At 32.2% G+C, this 27,052-nt stretch overlaps 1 protein-coding gene across 2 annotated transcripts in view; it reads right to left on the bottom strand.

Annotated features, from left to right (window-relative positions):
- Window positions 1-477: 477 nt before the first annotated feature.
- Window positions 478-27,052, bottom strand: part of LOC145296698 (small glutamine-rich tetratricopeptide repeat-containing protein beta-like) — a 54,976-nt gene continuing 28,401 nt past the window's right edge. For both annotated transcript variants that reach the window (XM_080142674.1, XM_080142673.1), the window contains exons 5-12: window positions 24,370-24,469; window positions 16,901-17,005; window positions 15,351-15,489; window positions 12,260-12,340; window positions 9,919-9,956; window positions 9,757-9,825; window positions 8,948-9,054; window positions 478-928 (exon numbers count right to left, since the gene is read on the bottom strand). In XM_080142674.1, coding sequence (XP_079998800.1) covers window positions 909-928; window positions 8,948-9,054; window positions 9,757-9,825; window positions 9,919-9,956; window positions 12,260-12,340; window positions 15,351-15,489; window positions 16,901-17,005; window positions 24,370-24,469 — 659 coding nt within the window. In that variant the 3' untranslated portion in view covers window positions 478-908. The remainder of the gene's footprint in view (window positions 929-8,947; window positions 9,055-9,756; window positions 9,826-9,918; window positions 9,957-12,259; window positions 12,341-15,350; window positions 15,490-16,900; window positions 17,006-24,369; window positions 24,470-27,052) is intronic.

Below are 27,052 nucleotides of genomic sequence, written 5' to 3'. Positions count from 1 at the left end.
TAGACAGCATAAGATGTGTGCAGAACAGGAGACTTTGATGGTATGGTCATGTAAAAAAGATTTTTTGAAAATGACATACGTAGAACTATATAAAAAAATTTTTAATAGGTTTTTTTTTTTTTTTTTACTACTACAGAAAATAAATTAACAAATTTAACACATTTTAAAATGGGTTCTAAACTTCCAATTGAAAATAAAACCTGGAAGTTCAAGAGGTGTGAACAAAAATGGTGATATTCATTATAACTGTAAATCCAAGAATGCTTATTTCAATCTACAGTTTTAAGAAGACAATTAATGAACACATTTCTAAAGAGAGTTAGGGTTGGTAAAACATGATTTTCCATGAAAACAAAGGAGAGAATATTGTGGAACTGACAAATACAAAAATATGCAAAAAATTTTTTTTTTTTTTTTTTTTTTTTTTTTAGATATATTTAAAAATAAATGAATAAATAAAAAAAATACAAACAATCGTTTCCATAAATTCTTGTCAAATGTGAAACTTTATTTTCTTTCAAAAAAAAAAAAAAAAAAAAAAAAAAAATGATGAGAAATCTATTTTTATTTTTGTTAGTTTTGATGGTCAGATTAATCTAAATTGGCAGAAGGCAAGTCTACAGAGGTAGGGGTGGGGATAGGAAGAGAGAAGCCATTGCATGTCAGGGGGTCAATGACATATCACAGTATTTTATTTAATACTTGCAGGAGAGGAAAAGAAGGAAAAGAGGAGTGGCTATTGCCATTTTTGTTTTTTTAAATACCCTCCACTTTCCCCTCCATTCCAGTCGCTGTGGCTGTAGTGATGAAAGTTGCTATGGTAAACCTGTGATATATTTTATCCAGTCCATTGGAGTCCATCTCTAAATTGTTTTGGTCGGCACCGAATGATTTTTTTTCAAATTACCTCACTGTTGATTGTCCTCTTCTGGAAAAAAAAAAAAAAAAAAATATCATCAATTAAAGAAAAAGCCAAGAAAATATGAAATTTTCTCTTCAGTAGACATTTGTTTGTAGAGCAGCGATGTGATCAACACCTTCAAACCATCATGGTATCAAGAAATCCTTTCTAAACCAAACAGTAGATGTTTTCCTGTTCTCTATACATAACTCTGATACGCTCCATCTTTGAGTATCCAAGCAACAAATCCTTATCTTCAAAAATATATCACTAACCCTGAAAGATGTTCAGCGGCTGGCAACCACAATGATGATAATGTCTTTCTCCACGTTTATCATCTAAAACTAAAACTGTCGTCACTTGAGTAGTGAAGGATGCAAGGGAACGTGATTCTGGCATACAGCATTATCATCATTTACCTTTTAGAAGATTTTCACTCCAACACATAGTTGTGGATAGCTACAGAACATGTATCATCATCACTTTTGTCTCAACATAAGAAAGGCATTCTCTGTTAGTGTTTCTGCTTCCTGAAACAGTTTACCAGACGTGTTTAGAATGATACCTTCCACATCTAAGTTCTATCTCTGCCTAAAACTAAACAAATTTTGTGAACAAAGTTTCTTTCCAAGAACTGCCCATTTGTGGGACACAATACAGCAAGGCCACTTACCAGCTAACTATAACATGGTTTTCAAGTCTAATATAAACAAATTCCTGTTGAGTCATCCTCTTAAATAAACACAATCCAGGCTTCTCCCTTACAGATCATCATGATATTGCCTCACCTGATAATCGTTAATTGTTATCCTTGTGTGATTTTAAGGCCTTGATAAGCAGTGACCCCCCCCCCCTCCAGTAAAAAAAAAAAAAGTATATATTTATGATATTAGATGCAATTCACAACTATGTATTTGTTCAGAATTTATTTCAACTAAGTTGCATGTCGAATGATTGGCGGGTAAAAGAAATTTATGAATTATAGCACTACTATTGAACAAGGAATACTGTATCCTTATATATCCATCCTATAACATTATTCATATTTTTTAGGATTTATAGAATATACTCAGTATTGATTGGGTGGAAACAGGTGTACGTATATTTTCTCGTTTGAATAGTCCATTCCATAACTCCGAGATAAATTTGCATTTAGTGATGTTTTCTGGCAATTTCTCTGCTGTGATGGATGTCTTTGTCGCAGCCATCTTACAAAGGTATGCTGCACTGATAACCAAAAGTCTAAAGTAATATGATCCTTTCATTGAGTACACAAAATGGATGAACAACTTTGTAACACCATTGTTGTGAAGGTGTAAAGAGTACTAAGATACAAATATGAAAAAATAAATGGATGAAAATGATGCTATGTAGATGATTTGTTTTAAACAATTGTACAACTGAAAGAATTACTATGAATGTGGAGGGATTACTCGTCTGTGGTTAAGACGATTTAGTTGCTACCTCTATTTTGAATTTTACTTCTGTTATGATCATGTGATCTCTCAGGGGCAAATGAATGATGAAAAAGGGGATATTCTCACAAACATCAGAATTAATTCCCATCATGATATTGTGCAATATCGTCGCCAATCAGAATTGAGTGTAAGAATTCAAACACTAATACAAGTTTTGTTAGATCCCAGATTATTCCTGCAGAAGTTGGTTTCTTGAGTTATTCACTAATCGTATTTTGCATGGTTGTAGGATGAATCCATTGTCCAGACAAACCACTATCGGTTACAAAGGAAAAAAAAAAGTTATTCCGACTTCCACTGGAAGTCATGTTGGTGTATAACAAAGAAAAATACTTTCAGATTAATGTTTACGTAAACGTTTCTAATTCCTTCCAATTGAGAATTTAACGTTAATTGGGGTTTTTTTTCTTCAGATTTTTTGCTAAAATAATCAATAAAATAAATAAAATGTGAAATATTTTGAATGTTTATATTAAAGGTTAACAAAAAAAGTACTTATGGAATTTTTAGTTTTGATTTCACATATATTTTCAAATTAAATTAATCGTTTGAAAATAATTGTTTTCTTTTCAGAACGTTGTATACAAGATAGAAAAAAAGCAATTTTGCACAATTTTTGCATTTCAATTCAAGCTAGGCCAAAAAGCTGCTGAAACAGCTCAATATCAATGAAGTGTTGGATCCAGGAACCATTACTGAACACACAGCACAATGGTGGTTTAAGAAATTTTGTGGTGGCAACAAGTCTTGAAGATGATGGTCAGCTATCAGATGTTGATAATGATCAATTAAGAATCTTAGGCCATGCCAATCTATGCACAATTGTTTGAGAACTTGTTTCTGAATTAGATGTAATGTATCCAATGATTTCTAACCACTTGAGAGAGATCGGATAGACAAAAATACTTGATAAATGGGTGCCTCACGAATTGGAAGACAACCAAAAGAAACGCTGTTATGGACACTTCCTGAAGCCAGAGTTGCACCAAAAGAAGGTCATGCTGATTGCTCGGTGGTCTGCGACTGGTCTCATCCATTAGTTTTTTAAATGCAGGCAAAACCATTAGGGTGGAGAAGTACTGCCAACAAATGGATGAAATGCCTCAGAAACTTCCACAACACCTAGTATTAGTCAACAAAAAAAAAAGGCTCAATTCTCTTTCATGATAATGTCTGACTACACGTTGCTAAACTGACTTTACAGAAGTTGAATGAATTGGGCTACAAAACTGCCTTATCTGCCATACTCTTCAGACCTCTCACTTCATGACTACCTCTTTTTCAAGCATCCCAACAACTTTCTGCAGAGAAATGCTTCAAAAACCTAAGTGATATCAAAAAACCCTTCAGCGACTTCATCGCCACCAGAGTGCAAGATTTTTTACATTACTGAACGAAAAACACTTTTTTTTGCATCAGCAAAACTGTTGATCTTGATGGTGCTTATTTTGATCAATAAATTTTTGTTTGAGCTGAGATGTTTATCTGAATTTAAAAGTTAAAAACTGCAAGAACTTGTCAACCTGATGCAAATTCCAAAATTATTAATTTTTTTTTAATGTGGGTTTAATTGCTTTATTTTTATTTTTATTTTTTGCTAAAATAAAATATTTCAGATGTTTAAACAAAAAAAAAAAGTAAAAACTATTTTTTATTATAAAACTTTAAAAAATAAAAATAAAATAAAATCATACATTATAATTATAACATTTTATTAAAAAATAAAATCATTCCAAAGAGGATGCATTTCAAAGTAGACTTTTTCTTTTTTAATGTAAATTTTTAAAATTAAACTGAGATTACATAAAAGTTAATCAGGAGATAATTTTCCTTGATATACACGGACATAACTTCCACTAAACAGAAAATGAAAGATAAAATAACAAGTTTTTTTTTTTTAATTAACTTCACCGTCTTATGCTGCACTTTTGCATGATTTCAGAAACGTTTGATGATCAAGTTACAATCCAGATTTGTCTAAAAATTGGTTAATATGTTATCAAGTATAGAGTTCAAGCACAGATGCAAGTTTTATCAAATGATCTTTATCTCAGATTATCTTGGAGAAGTTGTATGTTTGTATTGTTTGCTAGTGACATATCGCACTGCATATTTGCAGGATGGGGATGTGAGTGAAGACATTCAAATAAACCTTTATAGTGTTCAGATATCACACTACCTCTTAACTGTTCTGGACTTTTTAATGACTCCATCTACTCGATAATCAAGTAACAATACAGAGCGGTCCAAAATTATCAAGGTGCTTATATAGTATTGGGCACAGGTAAAAAAAAAATCAGTTCCGAAGTAACAGAAAAGTCCTTTGACATACTTATATATCAAGCAAAAATGCGTACCTACACTAAAAATTAGAAAAACATTAATAGATTTTTAATTATAAATAAAAAACAGTTTTATTGTATTTTGCCAATCTGCCATTGATAAAAGTGAGAATACCCATAAAGCAAAGGGAGATAAGCAAGTCTATTTAACCAAATAATGAATGGTGGTTTGGTAAAATACAAAAACTGATTATCTTTAAATTTCTACTTGATAATTTTATTTGGTGAAGATACTGATTTCTGCATGATACAAAAGTATAGCAATACAATATGATTATATCACCTGTGACCCCATACTGCATAAGCACCCCTTTCAGCATTTTTAGAAGAGAGAGGCAGTTTTCAGATGCAAAGATGAGTAAACAAACTGCTTTCGCGTAGATGTAAAGTTTCTCATCCTGAGCAGTCAGTCTCAATAAGTTCTCTTGTTACTACAAACATTTTGATGACTGGTTTTCGATTTGTCAGAAAGATTCGATGCTTTAGATGCGATTGCATGAATATTTTTTAACATACAGCCAACCCAAGTACTCTAGATAAAACTCAAATTCTGCTTCACTATCAATGATCTTCAAGATAACGAGATACTGATCAAACAGAAGATTCCTCAAAGTGCATATAAGCATTTTGAGAGATGAATTCGAGAGTGGACAGGAAGTCTGTGTTTTCTCCATGGTACGTATTGATCTTTTGCACGAGCAACATAAATGATGGATATTTCTCTACAAAGCCACCATTCACCTATTAGTAGTCTCCAATAAATATTCTTATTATCAACAAAACTCATCCTGTCACCACAATGTTGCATCTGTGTGCCTGTTTTACAACATTCTGATAAAACTAACAGCATATGTGCTCTCCCTTCAACGAACATACCTAACAGGCAGAAAAAATCCCATCCCTTCACTATGGTGGTTCCTAGATAGAAGAAAGCCTTCTACTCTAGCAGTTCAATGGAAGAAATTATTATACTTTGGAATTTCCTCCCAGTTTCCTACATCCCTGACTGGACTAACTACAAAAGTTTAAATGTAATGCAAACGGACATTTTGCTTCCCAACTTCACACATGGTCCGTTGTAGACAGTTGAATAAAAGGGTGTGTGCATGCATATATATATTAGTGAGAACGTGTGTATGTCTGAGGACACTTCTCAACCTATTTAAATTTGGTATATAGAGTATTCAGACATGTGAAAAACATTTAGTTTGCATCCAGAAAAAACGGCTGCTAAGGGGTCAAAATTGGTATGTGGGTTGGGGGGGGGCATCAGATTTTTATCTGTTTGTCAACTGTTTCACAAATGTGCATGCGTGAATCGTTCACGTGACAGATTCCTTATGTTAAGAATAAGTAGGTTTGAAAACACTTTTTAAAGATAGTGTCAAGCTGGCCTTATGGTTATTGTACTTGATTCACTGTCTTTTTAGGTTTTGATCTCAGTTCAAGTATTTTTTTTTTTTTACTTATAAGAAGTGAACGGCTTAGAAAACACATAATACTCACATGCACATGTCTCAGTTTCTGTATGAATTAAAATATATTTATGCATATTTTACGACCAGGCTGGGTGACCTGTTAGTATATATATACAAATAAATGACAAAGTCTACATCCCACATTTCAAGATGCTGTCCATTTCTTTTGAAAAAAAAATAAATGGTAAGATTGGCAACACCTTAAAATTTGGAATTTAGACTTTTTATCATTTATTTGTTAAATGCTCTGTAGTTACATCGAGCTTCATAAATTAAAGGATTGGTATGAATGAAAGGTGAAATATAATTGAATAAGCATATTTTTCCCCAAAAACGTTTACATTATATATATATATATACTAGCAGGCCGCCAAGTCATAAGATACAGTTAAATATATTTTAATTCCTGTAGATTACGCATTTATTATTATAGAGACAATTCTCTATAATTATTATATTGTACCTAATGTATAGTAGTGATATCAAAAGTTAAAAAAAAAAATGACTTGGATGCCATCAGCGAAAATCATAACTTTACTGCCTCATTCCTTAGCCTCTGAGCCACATCCACATGCATTATAAATAGTTAAAAAAAGAAATAACGTTGTTTAACCTATGAATGTAGATTTGTGCATGTAAACAAGGTTAGTCAAACGGTAACTGTTTTGCTTTCAATTTTGATCCCTTTAGCAGCAAATTTTGCCGGCTAAAAACCAAATCAAATGAAAATTTCTACTTTGTAGACCAAATATTCACAAAGGAAATTGGAAGAGACTTCTCACACACACAAGGTCACATATACTTGTGTGCTAGAACCTTTTCATGTTAAATTCTATGCAATAATGCAGACACTATGCATTCAACATAATAGTAAAATGAAACCAATCATCTAATAAGAAACCATAAAAAAAAGAAACGTGCAAAATTAGTTAAAACGTTAAAATTTTATAAAAATCAGAGATATCTGAATTTTCATGAAAGGCATCACCCTCCCTTCTTTTTTACTGTTTGCATAAAACTATATTAAGCTAAATATAGCCCACATTATCACCTCTTACACTTTATGAATATTTTCCAAAATTCATAATGATCAATTAACTAAATTAGGAGTGAATCCTACACATACAAAGAATATTTTAAATCAGTTTCTTTTCTGACTTACACTTTCTTTCTAGTCTTGCCAATGTATACAGAGGAATAGTCCATTCTCACTAATATATATATATATATATATATATATATATAAAAAAGGCAAATCGGGCGCACACATTTTTGTATGTCCAGCAAAGGCCTTTTCCGCAGGGGGGGGGGGTACTCTGTAATATCTACAATTTGTGAATGGACGTCGTCTGTAGATTTATTTTGATCAACTTTTATAAAATTCCCGGTATATACTAAAAAGCCGAACAGAGTGAAACTAACTGAAACAAAGTCAGTTCCTTGGCTTTCCCGCCAGGGACGTCCAGAAAGCAATTATCTTTGATCACTGGAAAAACTCCCCATATCAAACAATTGCTATTCATTTGGACACTCCTTCGCTGTTCAGCTTCGAGCCTTTTTATTTCCCCTCCACACATACAAACACCCGGGTACCCCCGCTAGTATTTATATAATTCCAGTTTAGTTTTAAAACTCTACATAAAATATATAGATTTTACTTTGAAATGATTTTTTGGGGAATGGTTTTATTCTTAATAAAATGGTCTTTTTTATTTTTTGAGAATGATTTTATATAATAAAAAATGTATTTTAAAAGTTTACATAAAAAAAAATACTTTTTACATTGAAATGCTTTTTTTTTTTAAATACCTTGTAATCAAAACGTTTTGATTATAACATTAAAAATATATATATATATATATATTCTAAGAAAAAAAAGAATCAGAAGGGACACTTCCTCATTCCTTAGCAAGACTTAGCAGAAGTCGAAAAGAAACTTTTATTTAAAACTAGCAGGCTGCCTAGCATTGTCCTATCATAAAATATACATAAACATATTTTAATTAATGTAGACTTTTTTATTTTATTATAAACAGAAATACTGTATGCATTAAACAATATTTAATTCCTTTAAAAAAAAAATAAAATGAAGTAAAAATACAAACATAAGAAATTGAGACGTGCATGTATTGTTTTTTCTAAACAGTTCTCTTCTTGTAAGTAAAAAAAAAAACAACCAAAACCTAAATACAGTGAATCAAGTATAACCATTAGGCCAGCTGGACACTATCTTTAAAAAGTGTTTTCAAACCTACTTATGTTAAGAATAAGTAATGTGAACAATTCATGCATGCACATTCGTGAAACAGTTAACAAACAGATAACCCCCCCCCAACGTACCAATTTTTAAATTTTGACTCCTTAGCAGCCCTTTTTTGGTATGAAAACAGATTAAAAAGTTTTCCACATGTCTGAATACCCTATATACCAAATTTCAATCTTTAGATTAACAATTTGTTGAGTATATAAGTTGAGAAGTGCCCTCATACACACACTTTTATAGATATATAGACAAGCCATAAGAATATATAGCCATACCCAGTTTTATATATATTATAAAAGTGTTTAGTAACAAACTTTTGGAAAAGTAACAGATTAATTGCTTATTATTTCCAAAGTTACGGTGAAAAAGATGGGAGTATCAAACTGCCTTATTTCAGACATAATAAGATTAAATGTTATGAATTTGTTTTTACCAACACAACTATTGGAAAAGAAATTAGAAAAGAAAAATTAAGAGAAACTAACCATTATTGGAAGGTTCTGATGAATTGTTTTGTGGGTTAACCTGTCGGCGCAACTGGGCCACAAGGTCTGGGTTTTGTTGTTGCATTTGTGATGCCAATTGTTGGCCTCTGGAAAAAAAAAAAAAAAAATCAGGAAGAATTGATACAAACAAGTTTTTAACAAAGGAGAAAATATTTAAAAGAGGTAACCAAGGCACAAATTGTACAAAGGTTTACCAAATACAAGAAACACATGAAAAATGTGTACAAGAATGTTAATAACAGATAAAAATTAAGATGATGGGAAAAAGCTGAAGACAAAGAAAAAAAAGAAAAAGAAAGGAAGATGAAGTTAGAAATATAAATGAAGACAAGGTGAGAATGAGTAATAAAAAGAAAAAAATCTGGCAAAAAAAAAAAGAAATTGTTTAAATAGTTAATAAAAAAAATAAATAAGTAGTTCTATAATTATTTAAAAAAAAAAAATGGATTTCAAACAAAAAGAGAACTCGATCCATGGAAGACTTTAGTGATTCACTTTTTCTTTAAAAAAAAAGAAGAAAAGGCAGAAAACTTGTGCTTAAAGTAGCTGACTATTGATTAATGACTTAAACAGCCATAACTATTAGATTGAGAAGAAAGTTCTTGCAGAATTTTTAATTTTGATTTCAAATAAGTTTTCGTTATAATACCTTTACTTTATACATCATTTTAAAGAATGTTTTTCACTTTAAATATTTGATATTACAATAGTTTTAAAATAATTGTCTTCTTTCCACATTAAAAAAAAATATTATCAAATAAAATTTAATGGAGAAAAAAGGGACTTACGCTTGTAACAAAGTGCTAAGGCCACCATTAGTTCCTTCACCAGCTGCTGAAGACATCAGGTTAGACATCCTACAAAATTTAGAAGATTTAGAAATTTTTTTACAAATCAATAATCGAGGTAAAAATTTATCTATAAAAAAAAATGCAAATAATTTTACTTACATGGATTGCATTTGAGGATTGGACATCATGCTGGCAGCCTAAAATAAAAACAAAAAAAATTTTATTATTCAGGAAAATTTCTCATGTACAACCTAACAGAAAATTAGATACTTTCAAAGAATCTGTACGTATATATAAAAGGGACTGTGTGTGTGTGTGTACATGAGTTGTTTCCTATGACCTTTGAAATGACTGGGCTGATATTTTTTTAATTTCACACAAATGTTTTTTATGTGTCTGGGAGTCTTCTTAGATAGGTTTTGTATTGGAGGCATTCCTATAAATATTAATAATAAAAAAAAAGATTTAAAAAAAAAAGAAAAAAAAAGTCCAATTTTAATATGCAAAATCAAAATACATAATGTTTGTAGTGTGCGAGCGTGTACATTTTTAACACATAATAAACAGATATAGATATCTTCAACAAACGGGACAAATAGCACCATTGTCTGCTTGTCCAGACAAGGGAACAACATATTTTTTTGGTTAGAATCATCGCTGTATTGTTCCAGATGCACTTCTGAAAATGTAAGTTCACCCAGGCAACTCAGACAACCAAATTGTTTTTCCACATTTACATTTATTCCTGTTGCAACTTTTTTGTTCTAGGATTGCACACCATTCCTTTTTCAGGGATTACATATTACTTTCCAGCTGAATGCTTCCATAGCTGAACGATTCCCAACCAGCTGAGAACTTGCCTGTCTCATTTACTTGTTCCAACTCGTTTGCTCAAGACTCCTTGAGTGACTTCTAACTCTGGTTACATATATTCAAATTATTTTGTTTATGTTCTATTCTTTTTAATTAAAACATTTGTTTTATTCATCTAAAATTCCTTCCTGTTATTGTTTATAGAATCTGGTCAAGTTAAATTCCTAAAACATCATTTAACCATATTTGTCCTTGAATTGCATTTTTCTCTTTAAACCAAATCTAATTCAATCTATCTGATAATAATAATAATCTTCTGGCTCTGATAATTTGGCAATACACCAGGTGTGCTAATATGCAACAAATGCTTTTTTTTTGCATTAGGCTTGAAAACAACCGTGATATAGTCAGCGGGGAAGCAGCCCCGCAGTATTGTATTCCATAGAAAGGTAGTTCTAAGAAAGAAGGAAACTTTGTTCATGGAATTTTTAGTTTTAGGCACAGATAGAGTAATGGAAATATTTGACAGTGGTTGTAGATAGACGAGTGCTTATGAATGTTTTACAGAAGGGAGGACCATAAATTGAAGCACAGTCAAGCATCTACCATGTGAAAATGATAGAGCAGAGTTAGATTTGTAACGCATAATAGAAAATAAAAAGGAAATCATCCACTAGATTTTGAAGACGGTTTTTGCAGAATATTTAGATATGACAGCATGAGATTTTGTCATTTAAATTTTACATCAATAAATATTTAAATTTGAAATATTAAAAATAAAGCAGTTTCCATACAATGTAAATATTTTATTTAAAATGTTTGTTTTATAGCTTCTAACAATTTTATTAACATTTCAAATTCAAATTTAAAAAATAGCGATCCTCATCTCCTTTAAATATCTAGTGGGAAAAGAGATAATTCAATTTAAACATGAGCTGAGCATGTGGGCTCCTCCTCACAAGTGAAAAAATTTACTTTTATCATGACTAATGTTTGTGCAAATTTTTTTTTTAAATCTAAGGCGCGGTTATTAAGTATGAACAAATGAATAGATGAACGATTTGGGGGCAACCAGAGTTATCCCGGAAAATCTTTTGTTGCAAAAATTTATTTTCACCATGACTAATGTTTGCGGCAAATAAAAAAAATCCAATCTTATTTTTTATTGAGAAAAGTGCAAACAGAAGAATGGGTGAATTACTAGGTCTAATCCCTCATTTGTCAGGGGACCAATAAAGAATTTAAGTCTATCATGATATTAGCTCGTCTTAATACTCTTTTTAAGCTTTCAAATGAAGATAGAAAAGATAAAGATTAAGACATTTTTTTAAATACAGTAGAACTCCGGGAGTTTTTTTTTTTTTTTTTTTCAGGTTACGATGTGGAATAAGATCTCCCACCCCACCTCTGGTTACGGTATTTGCCCTGCCTTACAGTGTTATTTATATTACTTGATTATATACATGTATATTATATACTGTAATGTATTTTGTTACTAATTTTTAATGTTTACTGTATAAAATTTTGCTTAGGCCTCGCTATTTCACCTTACGATCCCCAATCCCAGAACAGATTAATACCATATTTCATTTTTCTACCGTAGAAAAAATAAATTCAATGCTTTTCATAGTTAAACAGTTTTTACTACTGTTATGAATGCCATGAAGAGTAATGCTTGAACACTTACCATATTCATGAGGGCCGGGTTGTTGAGGATTGTTGATAGATCCATGCCTTTCTGTCCAGCAGCACCACTGGCAAATCCAGACTACGAAGTGAAAGATAGAAATAGCATTACTGAATTTGTTTTGTTTTGTTTTGTTTTGATTGATTGATTACAAGTAGTTAATAGCAAACGACAAAGTTTTTTTAAAAATTTGAAATTTAAATTCCATATTTTTTCTGGCAGAATTCAAATGTTAAAAAGTGAGATGCAAAGGAAAGAATTCTGAAGATTTATAGAAACAAAATAGACTTCTTACATCTGCTTGAATTTTAACAGATTTATTTGAAAAGTAACAACAGTTTAAAGAAATATTTTGTACTACTCCACAACCCACCACCCCCACAAGAAAAAAACAAAAAAAAATGTTATGATGTACATACCCATGTATGTACATCATAAAATTATGTTGATTGATCAAGTAGTTTTATTTTTATAAAGAAAATCATGGTGCTTCTACACTATTGGGACGAGATTTCGGAAATCGTAATATTGGATTTCACATGAAAACAATGGTATGTATTCCTCGTACTTTTAAGATGACTATTTCCTAAAATTATGAAAATCGATAAGGTAGAAAATTTTTTATTAAAGAAAATAAAATTTTAAGAACAAGATTGTGTATGCCTATGTGAGACACAGGAGAGTCACAAGGGAGGTAATTTCCTCCCAATAATTCTTGGAAAACTCGGAAAAGTTTTTGGAATTTTCCAGATGGACCTGAGGAAACTGAATAGCACGATATTTATTATTTTTGCTCAAATAAAATCCGTATTTTTTATTTCCTGCATGCCCATGGACTTTTTGCAGGTTCGCAAATGTGTTTTTGTCAGAGGGAGATATTAATGAGACAAACCCAGTTTACAGGACGGAATTTACCTGTAGGTGCAGTGATAACAAATGTATGTTATTTTTACATTATTTAATTTTTAGGTGAAGTTATTTTTTTCTATTAAAATCTTAAATGAAAATCAGACTCAGAAGCACAGTATATATATTTTATATTTATTCTGCGTTGGTCATAAAAAATTTAGAGTTACTTCCCTTACTTATGGTTGCGTATCATTTCATTTTATAAAACCAAGATGGTGTCAAAGTTTCACTTGCTAACACGATTAAAGGTTTTATTTTAATAATTCATTAATATTCAAGTAATTTCGACTGCATAATTTGGAAGCTACCATTATAACTTATGAGAATTGACAAAAAATCAGTAGAAACCATTGCTTTTTTTTAATCTGAGAACTCCATTTATCGACTACAAAATCTTGTTCCAATAGTGTAGAATCACCAAAATCATTTTTTAAATTTAAGTTTTCCCAATGAAGCCCCATGTTAAGAATGGCTTTCTAAATTATTGCAAAAATTTGAATTATTTGGAATTATATCCCTTGTTTTGCAAAATAATATTAAGAGACAGATGATCATTAATTAGCCATAAAATTTGATTTTTTTTATTAATATTAATTGGTGTACAATATTTTTTTTCCTATCACAAGTACATACAGCATAAAAATTTGTGTCATTTGGAATCTTTGGACTACTATTCTCATCTTGAGTATCATTTGCTGAACGTTTCAGTTGATGTAACCTCCAACCTTCAGGTGTATTTTGTCAAACTCTGGAATGTTTCTGTTGAACTCGGGAATTTGGATGGAATTTTGAAAGGAACCTTTAATTTAATTCATGTCCTTGTTCTGTCAGCCATGACTGGATAGAGATTCTAAGTAATTCGCAATTGTATTTTTCAGTCGTCAAAGCAGTGGAAAAATTTGTAAAGTACTCCAAAAAATCAATTGTAAGAGTGACATTTTCCTGAAGGTTGAAGGTTCAATTCTCAGCGTGGGCAACCAAAAAATACAATTGTAAATTACTTAGGACTTCTATTCAGTCATGGCTGACAGAACGAGAGCATGCTATGCTATCCCCGTGAAGTAAATAAAGGGTTCTGTTCAAAATTCTGTCCAGATTCCTAAGTTTATGAAACATTCCGGAGTTTAAAAAGATTCACCTTAAAAATCAAGAGGAGAACATTAGTCCAAAGAATCCAAATAACCAATCCTCATGTAAAAAATTCAGAAACGTAAAACAATAAAATATTTCTTTATTTTTAGTATTTTTGTTTATTTTTTCATGAGTGTGCGTGTGTGGGGGGTCTATAGACTTGCACCAAGTCTTTTGCAGAGTCTAATTGATTTTTTTTTTTTTTAAGGAATAACTTAAGACATTGAAATAATTTTTACTTTATTTTCTATGTTACTTGATAAATCAATTTGTAAAATTTTAGCCAATGAAAACAGGATTCATACAGATTTCAAGACATTCTTCAGAGAAAATTCAAGTTTTAAAGACAATATATAAAGAATGATATAATAAACCAGTTTTTTTAACTAATAGTATTTTAATGAATATTTTAATAGTATTTATTTCAATTTTGAACTTCATTTCAGCTACATTCGTAAACTATATCGCCTTTTGGTCAGGAACAAAGTTTAGTATTTGTTCTGGTACTACACTTCACCTTTTCTGACCTCAATCAATGGAGGAGAAATCCTTCTAGACTGAAACAATTTTTATTTTTGCTCCTATCCAGAGTGCCCCTTTTTGGGGAGCTGGATTTTCTTCACACTAAAAACCGACCTTGTGTCTAATGCTGCCCTTGTGGGGAGGCAAGTAAATAGGAACATCAGGTAGTTTTGTGATGAAGGGGCACAACTCTTGTATCAACAATAAATAAATATGATGCAATTTTTAATTTTTGAAGAATGCATTTATTTCAATTTTATTTTTAATACTTAAAAAATATTTTAAATAGTAATTCAATTAATATTTTAATAGTATCTATTTCTATTTTATTTTTTATATTCCAACACAAATTTTTGCTGAATCAAAAGAATACGATTTTCAAGCCTTTTCTAAACATTTTCCATATTTTCAAGGTAATAAAAATAATGCCTTTTTAAGACAAAAGAAAATTCAAAGCCTTTTCAAACCTGTGAGAACCCTGGAAAACTAAATAACTTCTATTTTTGAAATGAAAGTCAATTCAACTTACTCCCATGGCTTGTTCTCGCAGTTTCTGTTCGACCATTTCCAAATTATTCTTATAATTTTGATTGTTCGGATCAAGTTCCAGAGCTTTTCTGTAACATTCACGAGACTGTTCATTGTCCTCCAACTCCAAATACGCCATCCTGATCAAAAAGAAAACAAAAAAACTATTCAGATCTGTAATCCAAATCATCAAAGTTAATTTGAAACAATTTCAGATTCTGTCTTTAATTTTTTATATTTGTTGAAATTTCAGAAGAACAAGAAATTTAAGTTGAGATATCATATTAGAATTTACAAACATACATTCTGGTATTGCATTATTTATTAAAACATTTTTTTTTTCGTTCACCCCCTAACAAAGCACTGTGTCACCAAGGTGTAAAAGGCTACTAAGAATTAGGAACATCCCAACTGTGGAGTTATGCAGCAAGGTGTTTGATCACATTACATTTAAACTTCTGCATATTGGTACTGTCAGGGAAACAGGAAGCCAGGAAAGAATTTCAAAGGCTAGCAGTTTGAGGAAAGAAGTTATAAAAGTAGAAATCCCTCTGGCATCTGGGGACTTCTACAGTGAAGGGGTGGAATTTTGCTGTCAGGTTGTTCAGGTGTATTTATGTTAAGGCATTAGTGCAGCAAGTTCATTGTAGCATATTCCATTAAAGTAGTTGTAACACAAGCACAGGGATGTAACATCATGGTGATGGGACAGGGGATGAAGCTTGGTAGATAGTGGGGGACCTATTAGATTAAAAGCTTTTTTTTTTTTTTTTAAAATCTTTAAGAGGTTAGTGGTTGGTGCAACAGCTCAGATGTGCCAACAATACTTCATGCATTGGTGATTGGTGGCTTTGTAGAAATTGTAGAGATATTTATCGTTATTTCCATGGCAAGTGCTTGTCTGAGCTCCAATCTCTGGTCCCCCCTCGCCAATCTTTCATGAGCAACACCCGTCTGGCTGAAACTACTGTCAATAATTTTTCCTACTCTTTATCTGTGCCTAAATCTAAACTTAGATTCCATGAACAGAGCTTCTTTCTCAGAAGTGCACGACTGTGGAACTCTCTTCCGTTTGCCTGTTTCTCACCTGACTACAACTTGGATGTCTTCAAATCCAACATAAACAAATTCCTAACAAACCGCCCCCTTAAGTAAGACACACTATCAAATCTCCAATACTAATGATTGCTACAATACTATCTCATTGATTACTGTACACGCAATAACCCTTATCCCTGAGTGGCCTCCGGGCCTTGATAAGTGGTGACCCCCATGTAAAAAAAAAAAAAATACTGACAGGTGCAAAAAATTCTCTAGCTGGATAGAGGGAGCCCACCAGTTAATAGGAGTTTAAAATCCTATCAGATCAGAGCAATCATATTCTACTCTGATGTCTCCAATCTCTGTGTAAGGATTTGTCACAGCACCTTGACATGAGGCTACTTTTCTTATGAAATAAATCTTGACTAATGAGTCAAAAAACTCATTAACAAAATTTGAATTTGAAGGAGATAGAAAATATTAAAAATGAAAAAATAATTAAAAACTTACCCCATTCGGCCATAAGCTTTGCTGTAGCTTGGATCAATTGCCAAAGCGCAATTGCAGTCTTGAATGGCCAAAGCATGTTTCGTTAATTTACTATAGGCAGCAGCTCTGAAATAACAGAAAATAAATTCAAGATGAAGATAAAACAAAAAAGTAAAAAAAAATAATCACAGACTCAACCCCAAAACACACGCATACACACTTATCTATTTGACATCAAACAATAGGCCAGTGAGGGTTGAGGATATGTGTTGCATGGATAGAAATGATATGCAACTGATCAGATGGATTTTGTACTACAAGTCTTAAATACAGAACCTTTTAAAAACACATTTGTTGAAATAAAAAACAAAAAACAAAAAAAGGATTTATTTTTATTTCCCGTAGAAAAAAAAATGATTAATCGCTCTAAAACGTCAGAATGGCCCTAAAATCTAAAATTGTTTTACATTAAATTTTTATATTAAATTCATATTTTTGTTTTGCTTTTTGTTTCTGTTAAGTTTTCAGTATGTTCACATGCAATTGTCTTAAAAAAGGGAAGGTGAATCACATATTTTGGAGGCAGGTGGGAGTGATTTAGGAACTGGTGATCAACTTTATAGTTGATCACCAGTTCCTAAATCTTACAATATATTTATTTTTAAACAGTCCTAGTATTAGGTTTTTAGTTTTTTTTGTATATAAAATAGAGTTTTTGAAGACAATTAGCGAAAATTGAGTTTTGCTAAATTGGCCAAAGATTTTCAGTTTTCAGAAAAGATTTACCTTTTTTGTTACAATTAGAACTCCCCGTTTTTTTTTTTTTGTTGTTTTTTTTTTGCAAACCTCATGCAAACCTCAATTTTTGTGTGTCTTTGAAAACTATTTTCATTAGTAATTAATTCTAGAAGTGTAAGCCATTTTGAGTTTCAGAACAGTTTCAGATGGTTCGTGTTACACACAAGTCCTGGTAGGTGACTTGTTTGTAGTAGACAGTTCCACAGAACAAAATATTCTTACCGTGTCGAAACCCGGGAAAAGAACATGTGAAATTGCTCCAGAAAAGGTTTAATATTTATGAAGCAATTCTGGTTTCAGATTGGTTGGCAGCAGAACGTTAATTAATTTGATTCGTCACTTCTTAGCAGCATCCTTTATAAATAGAATCGTCCGACTGTGTGGGATCATACCCCATCAATAGGTCCCAAATATTGCAACATTAATTTTCTACATTATTTTTCTTAATATTTGGATATGTTCTTTACTGTGACATGTCAATTCAGTAGATACCATTGGTTTCATTTAAAATTCAATATTTCAATTTTTGTATTTTGTTACAATAAAGAACTCATTTCTATTTACTTGCCTTAACAAGTCTTCATATGCACATTTGGAAATAAAGTTGAACACACATGTGATGAAGGAAAATATAGAACTTCCATCAGACCACACTGATACAAGAAGCATACAATATAAAATCGGGTCGTCTTCTATTTCTTTCGGGATATCTCGACTTGATCATCATCATCATGGACACTCTAGTCTCCGTCATTTTTATTGTTTTCGTTTGTTCTAATTATTTGAGGTAATATAATTCCATCCTCTTCATATGACGGGTTTTCGTCTTTACAATTAAACGTGTCTGTGAATTTTACACACCGGATTCTTTTTATTTTATTTTTTTCGGGAAAAAAACATTAAATTGGCTGGACTGTTTTTATCGTATCCAAGAAATATACCTCTGTCAGCTTTAATATTCAATTTACTCCTTTTCTCTATATATGCGAAGCAAGTTGAACTAAATATATGCATTCTGCTTAATTTTTTTTTTTTTTTTTTTTTTTTTTTACCGCAGAAAGATTCATATGGAGTTTTAGATAATGTTTTGTTAAAACACCTGTTGCGTATATAGGCTGCCGCCATAAGTGCATACGTCCAGAGGTTTTTAGGGAGTTTTGATTCAATGAGTAGGCATCTTGCCATTTCAAAAAGTGTCCGCCACGCACGTTCAGCAGTCCCGTTTTGGTGTGGCGATCTAGGAGCTGATATTTCATGCCTGATATGATGGTTAATTAGTAAAAATTCAAAGTCTTTATTGGTAAATTCCGTACCGTTGTCAGAGTGAATACACTTGATTTCACCGTAGGGGGCCATGTCGGCTAGATATTTCTTAGTTGCTAGCAGGGTATCAGATTTATTCTTTAAAAAATAAACCATTATTAAACCTGAATGGTCATCTACGAAATTCAACACATATCTATAATGTTCTCTGGCCATCGGTTCTACGGGACCGTTGAAGTCACAATGCACAATTGCTAGGATTTTTTTTTTTTTTTTTTATTTTCTTTAATGTTGAATACAGTTCCATTCGGGTATACCAGTTTTGATTTATTGGGGCTAAAGTTTATATTTGCACCTTGTTTTGTGGCAGCTTGTACAGAAAATATATTTTGTTTAAATTTTGAGATTAGAAAAGCGTTTTCTAGAATACAGAAACACTATTTACCTGTATTGTTCTTTAGCGAGATTTTCGCATTGCCTCTTTTCAAAACGATATCATTGACTCGACTCCCGTCAGCTAGTTCTACAAAATGATTTTGTGGCTTAAAGTTGAGATCAAAATTGATAAAATCAGATTCCTTTGTAATCACATGTGCCGTGGCCTCACAATCGACAAGAAAATTATTATTGCTTGTTGACGCATCAAATGTACACGAAAATAAAAAATGTATGTTCGCTAACAGAGCTCTCTACATTTTTAATGTAGTCGCCATTTTGAGTCCTGTATCTACATTGGAAACTCTTGTGATTAGGTCAATTCAGTGTATAAAGAAATAATTTTGGGTTTTCCTTTCGATAAATAATGCTCTCTCAATATGTTTAATGCTTTGCAGCCGTCGTCCAGGGCTTCTCTCATTACCAGTGATAGACTTCAGTCATCTAAACACTGTATTAATTCCGCAAAGACAGTTGCATTCTTTTCAATGAAGTCGGGGTCGTTTCTGTTTTCAGGTTGTGTTTCTAGTACTTTGTGTAGCCTTTGGGTTCGTAGATATCCCAGAAATTTAACTTGCCACAATTCGAATTTTGATTCGAATCCATCAAAATAAAGACGCACGCTGGGCGCATAACCTCTAGAAGTGTAAGCCATTTTGAGTTTCAGAACAGTTTCAGATGGTTCGTGTTACACACAAGTCCTTGGAGGTGACTTGTTTGTAGTAGACAGTTCCACAGAACAAAATATTCTTACCGTGTCGAAACCCGGGAAAAGAACACGTGAAATTGCTCCAGAAAAGGTTTAATATTTATGAAGCAATTCTGGTTTCAGATTGGTTGGCAGCAGAACGTTAATTAATTTGATTCGTCACTTCTTAGCAGCATCCTTTATAAATAGAATCGTCCGACTGTGTGGGATCATACCCCACCAATAGGTCCCAAATATTGCAACATTAATTTTCTACATTATTTTTCTTAATATTTGGATATGTTCTTTACTGTGACATGTCAATTCAGTAGATACCATTGGTTTCATTTAAAATTCAATATTTCAATTTTTGTATTTTGTTACAATAAAGAACTCATTTCTATTTACTTGCCTTAACAAGTCTTCATATGCACATTTGGAAATAAAGTTGAACACACATGTGATGAAGGAAAATATAGAACTTCCATCAGACCACACTGATGCAAGAAGAATACAATATAAGTATATAAAATAAATAAATAAAAAGATGAATCTGGATAGCTTATTCGCTTGTTCCACCATTATACAGTGCCGCAAAAAAAAAAAAAAAAGCCTGCATGTGTCATTTTTTTCAAAAACCGCAAATTTAATCTAAATTGAATGTAACTGTTTAAACAACCCATACCTCATTTGATTCGTCTTTTATTCCTCTATAATTTTACCTGTTCATATTTGACTTTTAATTAAAGTATCCTAGTGTTCACACTCATTTAAAAAATTAACTTCAAATCGAGAAGGTAAAAAGAAACTCCACAGCAACAAATGAGCTTAAAACCAGCTTAAAATATCCACCTTTTAGGCAACAAAGCATCTCTAATTGTAATTGTTGTTGTTCCAGGTTATACAACGTAACATTTAGTCCATATGCCTCAACTTTCTCTTAGTAATCACCAGGAGCGCATTAATCTCCACCTTTCTGGTTTATCAAATCGAGAAATCGGCCACAAATTAAAACATGAGAAAATGGTATGAATGACTGTGCCAAAACACCAAAACATCGGCAGTGTTTGTGATGTCCCTACATCTGATCGTTCTAGAGTTACTTCTTACAGGGAAGACAATGCTACCAGGACCCACAGGCTCAGAAACAGATTTGAAACAGCTCCCTAAATTCAACAACAGTGTAATCTTGTTATAAAGTGTTCTCTTTCTATAGTTAAGAACAGATTGAAGGAATTTAATTTGCGAGGTTGTGTTTCAAGATGCAACCCAACAATTTCTGTAAAGAACAGAAAGCACCATCTGGATTTCGTCAGATTTAATGAAGATCATTATTCTTCATATTCATCAAAAGTGATTTTTAGCAATGAAAGCAAGTTCAATAGGTTAGGCAGTACATCCGTTGAAGGAAGGATGAAGAATTTAATCCTAGGTGCAGTTTCAATGCTGCAGGGTGGTGATGGTGGTGGTGGTTCAGTTTTGGTGTTGAGCGTTATTAGTGCTAATGGTCCTGGGCCTATAGTTCGCTTGCAAGGTCAAATTCATTTGACCAAGAACATTAATATATTGACTGAGCATTTTCTACCGTGCTTTGGCTGGAATTTGGATGATAATCTCATCTTCATGGAGAAGAATGCTCTCGTTCACACAGCTGGCAATGTCAAGAGGTTCCTTGAAGAGCATCTTCCATGTTTAGATTGGCCTGCACAATCTCCAGATCTCAATCTTATCGAAAACATATGGCATTACATCTATGCAACAATTATGCAAAGAAAATTTCAAATCTGGAAGAACTTTGGATAAAAATTAAAGAGAAGTGGAATACCCTTTCATTATAGTATTGCCGAAGACTAATTCAATGCCCAAAAAGTTGCAGGCTGTCAAAGGGCTATGCTACTATGCTACTAAATATTAACTAATTCATTGTGTTTTTGTTGTATTTATGTTGCATTAATGTTCTAAAGTTACTTTTAAATAACAATTTTTCATTGTGCAGAGTTTCTTTTTGTCTTCTTAAGTTGAAGTTAATTTTTTAAATCGACGTGAACACTAGGATAAATCAAATATGAACAAGTAAAATTATAGAGGAATAAAAGACGAATCAAATGAGGTATGGGTTGTTTAAACAGTTACATTCAATTTAGATTAAATTTGCGTTTTTTTTTTTAAAATGATAAGCGCGGACTTTCTTTTTGACGGCACTGTATATCTTAACTTGCTTCAGTTTGTGTCTATCCATTAAATCTCTGCACTGCATCACCTTCTATATACAAAAGTTATTTGTTTTCGGGATTTTCGAAACTTGTTCCTAATAAGTGAAGGACTTTCATAAGCCTTTTTTTTTTCCCTTTTTTATCCAGTCCAACAGCTACTAGAGGTTTAATTAGATGACTTGTCAGTTTAATGAACAATATTTGAGAGGATTACAAAGGATCATGGGGGATCAACAAAGATTAGTTACTTAGTAGGGCAGAATATGACAAGTATTTGTGACAATGGATTTGAAAATGGTCATGTTGCAGTCTGCAGGGAAGCAATCGCATGGTAATATGTTCCACAGATGGGAAGTTCTTAGAAATATTACCGTACTTTGGGGTAATTGCACCAAGTCCAAGGTAATTGTGCCAACTAGCTAAAAGTGCTCTTTTGGCAGCCATGCATATAAAGAGCACTTTTTTAGTTGGTGCAATCACCTCAAAGTATGGTATATGATGCTAGCTACACAGAGGCAAAAAGGAAACTTTTTTTTCAATTGTGGTAGAGAGAAGAGTTTTTGCTGTGAATGTTTTACAAGGAGGAAGCAGAGTTGAGCATTTTCCATGGAAATAATGGAGTAAAACAAGGTTAGCCTCCCCCTCCCCACATTAAAAATGGCCTTGTGCCTAATTTGCTCAGTAGGGAAGCAAATACAAGGTTAGCAACCTCTCTTCTATGAGAAAAAGGCTGTAGAGAAAATTACAAAATTTATTTTGTAATTTGTTAAGGCAAGAAAATGTTCCGAGAAGCCTCTCCCAGCAATATTTCATTCATGCACATATCGCATTCTCACATAGGTAGAGGATTGCATCAGTTTTAAAGTTCAGGAAAATTATGAGATACTCATCAAACTGTGTTTCAATATTTTTGGTATAACTATACACGGTATGATCACAAAGATTTGGACGATTATATTTATAGCCAGGGGTGATAAAGAATGAACCGATCAAGTACCAGAATTGCTTTATAAAATATACTGAATCTTTGAATTTTTCAGTCATAGCTTTTCATCTTAACACGAGAAGAGAACCACAGTTGATCTTGACTGAATTAATGCTACCATTCTTTAACAAATTTTTCACAATTTAAAACTTATGATTGGATTGATGGTGCCAATTTTTTTCTTGGAGCAACTACATTTAATATACGTAATAGAGAATTTTATTTTTTCTGCGATAGTTATTTCTTTTGCGATCCTTTTTTTGGATTAATTTTCTATGACACTCAAGAGATCCAGCAAGTAATTGATATGTTCATCAACTGAGCATGGCTATTTGTAATATCCCTATTTTTAAAGAGTATCAGGAAGAGCCTCATTTGTAGTCTTTACTGCAAAGAGATAATGTCTTGCTCAACCCATTAGGCCCAACTATTGTATAAATATGATACTAAATTTCTTTTTAAAAATCTATAATATAGTACTGCTTACTGCATAATTACTCTGAAGGCATCTATATTCATCTCTTTCTCTCCAAGAGTTGTCAGAACACTCTTAAAAGTTCTTGCGAAATTCTATTTGTTTAATGATGTATGAACTTAAATGAGTCTTGCTATAGTAAAGCACTAACTTATTACCAAAAGTGCAATGTAACTGTTTGTGTGAACTGCTTTGCTCCTTTCCAGAATGTGTGAATTTTATCTTCAATGTATAGCCTCTTGATTTTTAAAATATATCACATGTATCCAGTGTTCTATTTATAGAAGAGTCAATATTTCACTTCCTAAATAAAATAACTTTTTCTTTTCAATTTGTGTATTCTAATCCACTTTAATCGTTACTACGGCTAGGACAATATAATATTCTTATTGTTCTGACTATCAAGTATATATCCGACACAGTTAATTAACCAAGAACCACATCACTCTATATAAAAACATAAGATATCAAAGGATATATATACAAGAGAGTCAAAAATAATAATATTCTGTTGTCCTGTCATTACACAACTCAATAGTAAAAAAAAAAAAAAAAAAATTAGATACCTTGGGACTTAATGGGTTAAGTGGGTTGAGCACAAAAAGGTAGGGCACCAAAGAGAAGTAAACAAACCTGTTACAGTAATAAACCGCATTTGTGTTGTCCAAACGAATGGCTCGGGTGTAACATTCCAAAGCTTCAGAGAATTTTTCTGCTTTCATGAAATCATTGCCTGCAAAAAGAAAAATTAAATTGAGGACATAAGCATTCAACATCTGACATTCCAGGAGGCAAGGTTATCGATGACAAGTGCAAGTTGAACATAAAAAACTTATTAATTTTCATTTAGAATATTTTACAAATGATACAAAAATAAATTCATGAAAATTTGTTAACATTTTTCCAATTATGTTGAAGTTAGTTTCCAAAATGGCCGCCAAAATTTAGCAAGTAGTTCTGTCAGAGTTTCAAAATGGAAAGAGAGCAAAATAATATGTTGTATTAATTTGCTGTTTGATTTTTGCAGATTTTTTTTTTTTATTTTGAAAATATTTGCTTTCTGAATTTTGCAGATTAGTTCACTGTTCAACTGCCCCGATAGTATAAAATAATTTCTTCTGCAATATTCTTTCTATATACCATTATGACAATGTCTTAATTTGTAATATATTTAATTTCATTTTTAATAATTTTTTATTTTATTAGTTTCTTACAAAACAGAACACTCTCCCTTACCCCCTCCATCCTTCTGCGAAAAGCCCTCTAAATGAATTAAAGAAGAAAGTAGTTGCCGACCAGACTTTGGGTTAATGAAGTTTTTTTTTAAAGTTGCTGAAAAAGGCTAATCTTTAATCATAATTAGAATTATTTACAAAGAAAATTAAATTTTTTTTTTTTTTAAATATTATACAACAGTTTTTTGGGGTTTTTTTTTTTTTTTTTTTACAAAAGAGTCACCACTTATCAAGGCCTGGAGGTCAATCGAGGATAAGGGTTAATGAGTGTACAGTGGTCAAAAGGAATATGACATAGTTTTTTTGTTTTTTTTTTAATTTTTTACATGGTGGTCACCACTTATCAAGGCCCGGAAGCCACTTGGGGATAAAGGTTATTGCGTGTACAGTAATCAATGGGATAGTATCGTAGTAATCGTTAGTATTGGAGGTTTGATAAAGTGTCTTACTTAAGGGGGCGGTTCATCAGGAATTTGTTTATGTTGAATTTGAAGACATCTAAGTTGTAGTCAGGTGGGAAACAGGCAAACGGAAGAGAGTTCCACAGGCGTGCACTTCTAAGAAAGAAGCTTTGTTCATGGAATCTACGTTTTGATTTAGGCACAGATAAAGAGTAGGGAAAATTATTGATAGTGGTTTCAGCTAGACGGGTGTTTATCGTGAAAGATTGGCGAGGGGGGATCAGAGATTGGACCTCAGACGAGCACTTGCCATGGAAGTAACGATAAAACAAAGACAGGCTCGCAACATCTCTTCTGTGGGAGGGAGGTTTCAGGGAAGAGAAAAGGACATTTCCCACTAAGTCACAAAGTCTATTTTGTACTTTGTCAAGGCCGGATAGGCTGTTTTTAGCAGCTCCTGCCCAGATGTGGCAGCAGTACTCCATCCTTGGATGTACTTGGCTTTTATATAGATAGAGAATTGCATCAGTAGTGAGATATCTTCTGGAGCGGCAGAAGGATCCTACCATTTTCCCCAGTGACCTTGGCAACTGACTTGATGTATGTGTTCCATTTTAGATCAGGAGTAAAGGTCAAGCCCAGTAGTTTGTCAAAATATAGAGTCTCCCCAAGACGAGAGCCATCCATTTCAATTGATGCCAGATGGGGATCAGAGCGTTGATGGTGTAAAGATAGGAGCTTGGTTTTAGATGCATTAAAAGTAACCAGCCACTTCTTCCTCCACTGTACCACGCGCTCGAGATCAGAGGAGAGAGAATCAGAGAGAACTTTGTCATTTACGGCCTTTGATGTGTTGCCATAGATGGTCGTGTCATCAGCATAGATGTCAATGAATGATTTAAGTATGTGTTTTGGGAGATCATTGATGTAGATCAGGAAGAGAGTTGGACCCAGAAAGGACCCCTGAGGGACTCCAGCATTAATATCGTAATTGTTAGTAGTGGAAATGTGGTAAATTGGATTACTTAAGCAGATGGCTCATCAAGAATTTGTTCACGTTGGTCTTGAAGACAACCATATTGTAGTCAGTTGGAAAGCAGGATAACGGAACAGAGTTCCACAGGCATACAGTTCTAAGAAAGAATCTATGTTTATTTGAAAATAAAATTAATATTTACAAAATAACAAAGTATATTAAAAAAAAAAGAAAAAGAAAATTTATTAAATTCATATGACAAATTATTTTGCCCCTTACTGCATGCAGTCAAAAAACTAAAATTTTGAAAGCTAATTGCTTCAATATAACCATTTTTCCTATTTTGACGTCCCAGCAAATCATTTCAGACTAGTATCTGCCTGTTATATGATAGCCCTATAAAACATTACTTTGAAAATTTGGCACTTGTACAGTTTAATCAAGACATTAAAACATGAAAATATTAAAAAAAAAAAAAAAAAAAAGGTTATATTGTATGTATCCATTTTGGACTGAAGATCTCCAGAAAAAATTTTTTTTCGCTTAATTTGATCAAGTAGTTTTTTGTTCATTCCATAATGGATACATACAATTTAAACTTTTTCAATATTTTTATTTTTTAATGTCTTGCTTAAACTGTACAAGTACTGAAAATTTGATTTCTTTAAGAATTTTGTTGAAAAACTCATCATTTTGGTTTGCAA

Source organism: Euprymna scolopes, chromosome 17 (genome assembly GCF_053919585.1).
Source record: "Euprymna scolopes isolate OS-2025 chromosome 17, ASM5391958v1, whole genome shotgun sequence".
In the NCBI taxonomy this organism is placed as follows: Eukaryota; Metazoa; Mollusca; class Cephalopoda; order Sepiida; family Sepiolidae; genus Euprymna; species Euprymna scolopes.
This window is presented reverse-complemented; position numbering and strand designations above follow the sequence as displayed.